This window comes from Balearica regulorum, chromosome 22 (assembly GCF_011004875.1).
Source record: "Balearica regulorum gibbericeps isolate bBalReg1 chromosome 22, bBalReg1.pri, whole genome shotgun sequence".
Taxonomy (NCBI): domain Eukaryota; kingdom Metazoa; phylum Chordata; class Aves; order Gruiformes; family Gruidae; genus Balearica; species Balearica regulorum.
The window spans coordinates 4,637,240-4,647,134 of record NC_046205.1 but is presented as its reverse complement, the minus strand read 5'-3'; the positions used below and the strand labels follow the sequence as shown (position 1 = coordinate 4,647,134).

General features: G+C 58.7%; 1 protein-coding gene across 1 annotated transcript; it reads right to left on the bottom strand.

Annotated features, from left to right (window-relative positions):
• Nucleotides 1–4,925: 4,925 nt before the first annotated feature.
• LOC142604804 (digestive cysteine proteinase 1-like) lies at nt 4,926–9,209 on the bottom strand. Its single transcript, XM_075773876.1, has 11 exons — nt 9,167–9,209; nt 8,577–8,636; nt 8,177–8,269; nt 7,853–8,025; nt 7,317–7,557; nt 6,675–6,876; nt 6,377–6,570; nt 6,143–6,234; nt 5,896–6,057; nt 5,462–5,651; nt 4,926–5,270 (listed from the first exon to the last, which is right to left on the bottom strand). Exons 1-11 carry the CDS (start codon nt 9,207–9,209, stop codon nt 5,083–5,085), a joined length of 1,638 nt encoding a protein of 545 aa, XP_075629991.1. The 3' UTR covers nt 4,926–5,082.
• Between the last annotated feature and the right edge of the window lie 686 nt (nt 9,210–9,895).

The following is a 9,895-nucleotide window of genomic DNA, read 5'->3' as shown; positions in this document are numbered from 1 at the left end:
CGAAAGGAAGACCTTCACGTGAACTCGTTTCCTTCTTTGCTCCAACCCCAGCAGCTGCTGGCCCGCTGCTAGGGCAGCTGCTGGTCTGCAAGGCCCAGGCACGGCCAGGGCTGTGATTTGTACGGGTGGATCTGCCTCGGGCTTGGGGCAGGGTCAGCGCTGCGAATTGCAGCTCGCTGTGTTTACACCACAGTTTGGGTGCCGGAATGTGCAGCTCCAGACGCTGGGAAGATTTTATTTTTCCTCCGTTTCAGGTATGAGGCTGGACTCCAGTCACTGCAGCAAGGGCAAATCGTACACTGCACACACACTGAATAATTCCTCTTTTTTTTTAATCAAGTAGTTGTCATTTTTTACAATGTGACACAGAACAGGTGCTGTGAGCTTACGTATATGCTGTCTGCCCGAAAAATGGGGGAATTAAACCATTTTGGAGTTTAAAGTTCGCTCTGTAGAGCCAAGATCGAGTGAACAAAAAGCAGTAACTCCTCAGGGCTGTGTAAATAAACCCACAGCAGCATGATCTGGTCTCTCTTGTGCCTGTGTTTCCTGACATTCCTGTGTTCTTACACCCTTCTCTCTGTCAGGGATACCTTGAAATCTTTGGGAAACTTCTTTCCCCACTTTTTTTTTTTTTTAAAACACCAGATGACAGAGTATTCCCAGCCTGAGCTTGTGCGAGTGGTGAAGCTGAAATATGAGATGCTCACTGCAGCGCTCAGTCCTTCCCAAGAAGGACCGGGGGAGTGTCTTGGGTTTTTAGTAAGGCTGCGTGGGTGTGCATATTAAACTGAAATTCTGCTGTGCTTGGCTACCTCGGGGACTAGTTATAATCACCGGGCAAATATGCTGTGTGTAGGAGAAATACTTAATTTCATGAAATTCGTTGCATTGTGCTGGATGCTAGGTTGTGATTGGGAAATATTGGTTGGTGAAAGCAGAAGGCAGAGCTTGGCAGAGGCGGCGGATGGCTTTAAACAAAACCCTCCTCGCTGCTCAGGGGCTGCGATGCTCCGAGGAGAGGTTCTGGGGGAAATCAAGCGGAGGTGGAGGGCTGGGGCTACCCAGCTTTCTGGGGTTTGACAGCGCACCTGGAAAATGTAAACGCTGCGAGCGATTTGTTACAAGAAATAAAACCTCCTAAAAGTCGAGGCGGGGAGGGGGGGAGAGTTTGCAAATCTCTTGAGCTGAAGGAAAAGGAATGATTTCGTTTCAGAATGTGAACAACAAACCTGCCAGAGCAGTCACGGTCGCCAAGGGAAAAACATTTGGCTAAGGAAGAGCATTTGTAAAGCTGCTACCGAAGGAAGTGTAATAAGAAACGTTTAAAAAGCCACTGCCTCGGTGATTTTCCAGGATAGCCTCGCTAGCAGTAAAGCAGTTTCTAGCTTTGCAGAGCTTGGAAGACCGTTCAGATCATGTTGGATGCAACCATTTGTACCCCAAAAAAGCTCCAGTTATCGTATTAGATAGCGAAAGTGAGATGGCCTCCCCTGGATCGTGGTCTTTGCTGTCCTAAAACCTCTCCGTGAACCACCCGCCTGCGTCCTGACCCGGCTCTGGAGACCCAGACCCTCAGCAGCCCCTTCCCTGGGGTGTAGAAGTGTTTTTGGGAGCTCACGATCAGCACCCCGCCCCCCCCCCACTCCCAGGTTGTCTGGAGCATTTTGGAGCCAAGAAGTTGCCAAAGCAAGTTTGATTCAGCTGCTGTTCTTTGACACCGTCTGTGGTTCTCTGTAAATCACTAACAGATAATATTTTCATATTCTGGCTCGCTCCGTGTCCCCTGCTTTCTGAATAATTACCTTGTTTTGTGCGAGCCGTAAGAGGTTTTCACAGATAATTCATCCAGTGCTGAAAGGCAGCCAGCTTTTGGGCTGGAGCACATTTTCTGGCCACCTGGCATTGCAGCACAGAGGTCTGCGCTGGAGCGCAGCTGCCTCCGGAGGGAAGTGCCGTATCCAGGACAGCCGAGGGCAGGGCGAAAAACCAAACCCAGCTGAAATCCCAGCCGCCTCTTCCTCGGAGAATAATTTAGCTTGGCAAACTCAGCCCACCCTGAATTTCTGGATGTGTGGACAGATTGATCCCGCAGATCTGGATGCTCTCACCCACAGAAAGGCTTTTTCACTGGAAACAAAACACCTCTCGGGAGCTGTTTGCGGCGGTGTGCTCTGTCTCGGCTCGTTCCCCGTGTCCCAGCTGGCACTGGGTTCTGCGAGCGGGTGGGTCGGAGCCCAGCGCAGAGCCAGGATTGCCCCAAGGTTTCCCATCCCCGTCCCAGGGGGTGAGTTGCTCTGGGGCAGGCAGGAGGAGTGATCATCACTGGGCCAGCTTATCTCAGCAACTCCCAGAGCCAAGCCACCAAAGATGTTGGGTAATTGCTGACATCACTGCGCTGAGGGGTTCAGTGAGACAAAATCAGGCTTACAGCCTTCATCACCCTGATGAAGAGCGCGGTGTCCTCATCTTTAATACAGGCTGCGAGGAGGTGATGACTTTGACAACCATGTGGTGAACATCTTCTTGGAGGAATTCTTAAAGGAGCATCAAGAGAGCATCAGGCAGGATGGATGAGCTGGTTGGAAGCTCAGGAAAGCCTGCAAGGTGGCCAAACAGGCTCCCACCTCCAACATGAAAGCCACTGGCAGCTTGGATGCCTCTAAAGGGATCGATTTGCCTGGTTTGAGCACCAGCCTCTTGGTTGGCAGATGCCAAGAAGGGGGTGCCTTAGCATGGAAAAGACCCTGAAGGTGGCAGAGGACCACGAGAAATACCAAGCAGAGGACAGGGCGCAGGATTGGGAGCTGGCCACCAAGGATGACTTCCAGTCCTGCACTTTCAGCGTGAAGCTGACCTCTGGAGACATCTTGAACTACTTCACCCTGCAGACCAAGAGGAAGATGAGATTCTCAAGGGGGCATATGGGAGGTAGGTGCCACATCCTCTCAGCTTTCACTCTCCAGGCAGTGCTCGCTCCCTGTAAAGCACCAGTCTCAGCTGATATTTCACCATCCAGGTATCAAATTTGGGGAGCTGCCCACATACCCTGCATTTCCAGCAATGTCCCTCTTCCAAAGGAAACCTTAAATGCATACCTTTAGGCCAGCTTTGCTTTCAATAAAAAAATGAGGTTCAGGGTCGTTCTTTGCTGTGCTCAGCAAAACCTGGAGTGACTCAGGTTGGGGTGTCAAGGGAAGTCTGGAGGTCGCAGCTCACTCGGGCTGGGAGCCGGAACCTGAGGCTGGCTCTGGAAGCAGCAAACCTCTCTTCAGGTATGTCCTTTCTTATTTTTTCCTTTTTCAAATATAATAAATGGATTATTTTAATTTTTTTTTTAGGTTCCCAGCCATCCTTAACTACCCACGCTCAGAACTGCTGTCCCTAATGCCACAAATGCAAAATTTCAGGCTTCTGCTAAATGCTTCCTGGGGGTGCAAAACCTCCAGCTCTCAAAGCCACCTGCGTGTTCAGCAGCAAATTCAGAACATCACCTAGCCAAAGGGAGCCTGAAAGTCACGGTTCCCTGAAAGTCAAAGCATGTTTTATTGACTGCAGTCAAGAGAATCAAAGATCTGGAGACCTGGACTCCCACAGAATAAACCACATTATTCCTGTGCAGTGATCATTTCTCTCCCAGACGTGAATTCGAGTCAGCACCCCTGCTGAGAATGATTAAAGACCACTTCAGAAATCAGTGCAGCAAATTGTAAAATAAGCAGGTGAACAAGTGAAAGAAAACAAGAAAATATTATGACCTGCCACCCTCAATTGGGAGCAATCACGTCGCCCGGAAGGAAGTGCTGCTCCCTGGGTGCTGCTGGCCGGCACTTGCAGCGAAGAAGCGGGGTGGCCGACCCTGTCCGTTTGTTATACAAAATAAAGGTGTAGCCGTGGGGAACATCGCTTCTCAACTAAAAAACTCATTTTGGGGGAAGATGCAGCCCGTGCGCACGCTGATACAAGCCAGTGCTGGCTTTTCCCCTTTTGTAGCTGGTAATTGGACTCGGATCGGGAAGGCAGAGCCTGGCAGTGCCGACAGCTCTCACCAGGGAGCTCTGGGCTGCCCGCTGGTGCTGCCGGTCCGGCTCCATCGCCAGGACGTGAGCAGAGCCCCAAGAACAAACCTTCCCACCGTGCTGATACCCAGCCTGGATGCCCTCAGAGCAGCACCAGCCTCGCCAACCCCTCGGCTCTCGGTCAGGCTGCCCGGCGGCTGTGCAGTTTTGGGGTGAAGCACTGGAGCAAGGGGGAGGTGATAGGAGCATGCCAGCTCTGGGGCAGCAACTCTGCGCCCAGCTGCTCCCCAGGAGGTTGGACAAACCCCCTCTGAAGTGTCGTGATGAAATGAGCTGGGTCTCCTTTGGGTCCATTTGGGCTCCCTCCATCCTGAGGGCTGCTGGCAGCAGCATGGAGACCCCGAGAAGCTCCGCTTTTCCCCCAGAGAGGTGGGGACACTGAGTCACCAAGCACTGACCCACAGAGGAGCCTGGAGAGAGGCTGAGTGGGGGACTCAGGTGTCCCAAGAGTCATCAGATGCTGGGGACCTCTCTGGAGGGGGGCAGTTCCCTTGTTCCCAGCTCCAGGCCAGAGCAGAGTCCAGTTGGGAACAGGAGGGCCCTGAGCACAGCCCAGTTTCTGAGAGTGGATTCAGGCTCCCTCCCGCTGCTGGGGAAGGGGGTTCTGGCACTTCTGGGGGGTGGCACACAAAACTCTGGGGTTAGGGCACACGTAACCCAAAGAGGGGTGAGCATGGGCTGAGCATTGGGTGAAACTCATCACACAGAGGGCTGTAGGAGACAGTCACGGCAAGAGCTGTGTTTGGTGGGGGATGAGCTGGGGCTGGCAGAAGACACCCCACCATGATAGACAGGATAAACTTCTACAGGCTTTTATTGCCAAAATGGTAAAATACCTTTCAGAGGGCTGGGAGCGTTCCCTGACCTCTAGGCTGAGCTGCCCCCTCTGCCCCACAACCACTTCCCGGGGCCCCACATCCCTCTGCCAGACGCCCCCCCCCATCCATCTGGAGCTGCCCGGGGGGACATGGAGGGGACAGGGCACGTGTGGGGCCATGTCCCATCAGGCCAGGATGGGGAAGGAGGCGGCAGTGGCCACGCCGCAGTTGTTGTCCTTCATGGCCATGAGGATGTAGCCGTCGTTGCCCCAGTACGTGGACCAGGAGTTCTTGATGAGCCAGTAGCTCTTGCCATGCAGGACGCCGTAGCCCACGGCCAGCACCGCGTGGTCCAGCGCCGATGTCTCATTTCCTGGGTGGGAAGAGAGGAGAAAATGGAGACATCTCGGTCCCCATCCCTTGGAGCTGGAGGTCACTCCCGATGCAGTGAGGGACCCCGTATCCCCCAGCCAGGAGCTTAGCGGGGAGGTAAATCCCACCCTGCGAATATTTTTTTGCCTATCCCAGCCCCAATAAGCGGGACACAGAGCCTCCCGGACTCACCGCAGTGGGGCTCCTCGTAGACACCGTTGGCGTAGAAGGCGAAGGACTTGTGCGAGGCGTCGATGTTGACGGCCACGGGGCCGTGCTTGACCAGCGCAGCCTTCAGTGCCGTGGCACTGCCCGGCTCCACGCTGGCGTAGCCGGCGAGTTGGGCCACCAGCTCCGACTGGTTGCAGTGGCAGTAGCCATTCTGTGGGGCAGGAGGCTGAGTTGGCACCGGGGTCCTGGGGCAGCTGGGTGGGTCCAGCCCACCCCGGTGAGGGAGAAGGAGGGAGGGGGGCAGCTCGGATAGAACATCCGAAAACCAAAGTTGAGCCTCCATCTGCTGCCAAAGGGCTGGTGGCTGATTTGGGAGAGCCTGGGGGGAAGGATTGGGGACGGGGTGGCACTGCACACACACACACCCCCCCCCCGAGCGGCGCTGCCCCCCTCACCTGCCCCAGGTAGGGCCCGTAGGACTCGGTGCTGGCGATGCCGCCGTGCTTCATGATCCACTCGTAGGCTCGCCACTCCTCGCCCCCGTCGCAGGCCTGGTTCCCGAAGCCCCAGGAGCAGTCGATGAGGACTTGTTGGGACAGGGGGGTCAGCACGCCGGTCTGTGGGGGGGACACGCTGCAGGGATGGGGACAGGCACCCTCCAGGCGCCCCAGCCATCCCTACGGGGCACGGCCCCGCTCTCACCTTGAGGAAGAGGGCACCCTCCATCGCGCCCGTCGTAGCAAAGCTCCAGCAGGACCCGCAGACAGCCTGGTCCTTCACGGGGGTCACGGCACCTGGGGACGGCGGGATGGGGACACGTTAACAGGGCAGTGGAGGACGCTGGCTGTCCCCATGCAAACCCCAGCGTGTGCAGCCGACCCCCAGCCTCATGCACGCTCTGGGCTTGCACACCGGTGGCACTGGCTCCCTCCTCACCATACAGCCGCCAGTCGAGGCTCTCGGGCAGGATGAGGCCGGCGTAGAGCTCGGTGGGGAAGGGCTGCCCGTTGTTGGGAACCCCGCTGCGGCGACGGCCCCGCAGGGCGGCCAGCTCCTGGGGCGTGCGGTCAGCCAGGTGGTTCAGCGCCAGCGTGTAGGAGAGCGCGGCGCGGTTCCTCGAGTGCACGAACCTGCGGCAGAGCAGAGATGCCGCGAGAGGGGAGTGGGGGGGGCCGCGCTGGCCACCCCATCCCCGAGCTCCCCGCCCCCAGCCCATCCCCCTGGCGTCCCGTACCGCATGTTATGGATGAAGGCGCGCTTGCGATGCTCGTGCTCCTCCTCGCTGTCATAGCTCTTCCCAAACTGCTCCTTGTAGTGGTGGAAGAGGCGGTGGTGGACGTGGTCCATCTCCGGCGCCCTCCCCACAAACTCCTGCATGGGGTTGGCCACGATGCGGTGCTCGGGGCCGGCTGCGGGCCACTGCTCACACTGTACCCCTGCCACGAGGCACGGATGGCGGCTGATGCCTCCCGAGTGGGGACGGGCTCTCCCAGCCCCCCAGCTGGGATGCACTGCATGGTCACCCCCAAAATCATTGGGGTTGTCCATCCCATATAGACACGTGCATGCAGGGGGGATCGGCACCCACACCAGAGCTGGCTCCTGAGCATCCACTGTCCCACCCAGCACCCTGAGCTCCAGGAGCCAGCACCGGGAAAGCGCCCACACCGCCCCAGCTATCAACATTAGTTACATTTCTCCCCTGCTTTTTTCCTAGCCAAAACAATTCACCCAAATTATCAGGCTGCTACTGAAAAAAAAAAAAAAAACCCCACAAAACAAACCAAAACCCAAATGAAAAAGGCGGAAGGGGTGCTGCATTTCGGTAGGAGCACCGGCCACAGGCTGGGCTGTGGGGGGGACCGGGGACACTCACCCTCGGGGAGACGGAAGACGCTGGAAGGGAAGCGGTGGCTGAAGGAGGAGTAGTCGATCTCGTACTTGTCGTAGTGGGAGCCCAGGAGGCTGTTGAAGCCCCGCACCTCGTAGTGCAGGGGCACGGGGCCGCGGGCAGAGCTGCCCACCCGCAGCACGTAGACATTCTTCTTGCGGCCCCAGTAGGAGACGTTCTGCCAGACGGCGCAGTGCTGCCCACGGAAGCGTTCCTCCCGCACCCGCTGGGCACGGCACGAGTGTCAGGGACCGGGGTGCCACGCCGGCACCATGTCCCTGCTGAGCTGGGGCACCCTGCAGTGATGGCACTCCACCCACGCACCCATCCTGCCTCATGCCAAGCTGGATGCAACCCCTCCACCTCCATCACCTGTGGCCACATCCAACCTTTATTTACCATTCCCAGCCAGGAAGGGCTGCTCTGCCCTCACAAGGAGATAGCCACCAGGCACCCAGGGGGGTCCCTTGTCTCCTCCCCTGCCCCATCCTGCATCCTGGGCAACCGTGCCTGGGGCTCACCTTGAAGTTCTCCAGGCTGGGGAAGACGCTTTGTGGGGTGATGAGGTCCCCGTCAGTGCCGTTGATGCGGAAGCACTTACGGACGTTGACCTCCGTCTCCGTGGTCTCAGGAGTCACCTTGAAGCTGGCGCCGAAGGGCTCGATGGAGCCGAACTGGTAGGTGATCACTTGGCCTGGGGATGGGGACAGCACTAAGGTCAAGCCAAGCCCTCGCGTCCTGGTGTGGTGGTGGCTCCCAGGGCTTTGCTGGGGCACCCGCAGGTCCTGGGGCAGAAGGAGGGGGATGCTGAGGGGTCAGGGGGATGGACCCCTTCCTGCACCCACCGCCATAGTACTCGATGCGGCTCTTCCCCCCGGTGAGGTTGTACCAGGCTTCGAAGGGCTCCCTGATCTCCGCGTAGGGCAGGCTGATGACTCCTGTGGGCACAGCGCGGCCGGGCTCGGGGGGGCTGCGGGGGGGCCGAGCCCCAGGGACGTCCCCCATCTCCCTGCCCAAGCCCTGGAGGGGAGCACGGGGAAGGCATGGAGCACCCCGGGGCAACGTAGCGTCACCCCCTGCTCCCACCCACGGCCACCACCGGCAGCACCCCACAGGAGCGATGCCCCCCAGCCCCTGGGTTTCACGGGGGAACTGGAGCCTCCTCGGCTCAGGCACGTCGGGTGGGAGCCAGTGGCTGGAGGTGCAGGACCCATGGCAGAGGGGTGCCCCATCCCCGAGCAGTACCTGTGACATGATAGACATCCCCAAATGTGGGTGTCTCCAGAGGAGCTTTGCACTCTGCTCCTGGAAGAGAAACAAAATCGAAGCCCAAAGCCCTTTACACTGCTGATTACCCACCTCTCCACCACAGGGGCTGGCAGTGACGCTGGTCCCCGGCTCGCTGTCCCGTGGGAGAGGGGGACAGACCCGGGGGAGCCCATGCTGGTGGCAGGGCTGGGGCAGAGATCGGGGGTCCCCAAGCAGACAGTCCCCACTCCTCCACCAGCCCTCTGGCTGACCCAGGGCCCCTGCGTGCATCCCCGCTCTCCCCCCCCGTGCAGCCAGCTCAGGGACCCCCCAAAGGCTCCATGCACAGCCCAGGGTGTGAGGGGCAACCATATGAACCCTGGTATGCCACATGCAGAGCGTGCCCACTGCCCCAGCACCACTCCAGGCATGGGGACGGGGACAGAGCAGTCCCCACCCAGGGCAACAACCCCCACAGCAGCCCAGGACCCCCACAGTGCCCAGGCTAAGGGGCACAATGGCATCACCCCGTGATGGGGGCTCGGCATCCATCCATCCCCCCCCTTCCCCACCCGTGCTCAGCTCACCCAGCAGCACAGCAGCCCCCAGCAGCCACCACAGCCCCTCCATCCTGCACACCCCAGCCCACACTGCTGTCCTGCACCAGGGTGGCTTAAATACTGCTGGTGGGCAGGCAGGGAGCTGCAGGCAACCAACAGGCAAAGCCCCATCCTTCCCTGGGCTGGGCTATACCAATGGAGAGGCGTGGCTTTATGTTGCCCCCCCCTGCCCCACCATGGGCACCCATGGGTGCCTTTCTCACCCCCAGAAGGGTGGGTGCCAATGTTGTGTACTTGCAGGGCTCGGGGCAGGGGGAGCAGGGTGGGACCCAGACACCTGTGGGTAGTGGTACCCCATAGCAGGGCCATACCCCGGAGAGAAGGTGGGTGCTCCATGGATTGGGGGGGGCTGGTGGTGGGTGCTGGGGGTGTCCCTCCACAGCAATTTGCAGCCAGGCTTTGCTGCATGCAGCGTGCTGTGAGCAGGGGGAGCATCTCCAAAGCACTGGGGCAAGGAGGTACAGTGAGACCCTGCCAGGCACCCCAGAGCACCTTTGGGTGCTCCCTGCCCTCCTGGGACAGGAGCCAAGGTGTCCCCACCAAAGGCAGTGCTGGGGAGATGGGGGCTGTTTGCATCCCCACGTCCTCCTGGATACACCATCAGGGCAAGCCCAGGACTGCAATTAGGGGGGTTCAATTGGAAAGAGGGGAAAGGTGCAGATGCAATGTCAAGAGCTACATGGAAAAACAGACCCG

Bases quoted from the DNA above. Each gene is read 5' to 3' on its own strand.
- LOC142604804 (XM_075773876.1), bottom strand. From the start codon at position 9,209: ATGGAGGGGCTGTGGTGGCTGCTGGGGGCTGCTGTGCTGCTGG. The intron at 6,877-7,316 runs GTGAGTGTCCCC...GCCTCGTGGCAG, and splicing joins CGTCTTCCGTCTCCCCGAGG to GGGTACAGTGTGAGCAGTGG. The intron at 6,571-6,674 runs GTACGGGACGCC...GCTCTGCCGCAG, and splicing joins GCCTTCATCCATAACATGCG to GTTCGTGCACTCGAGGAACC.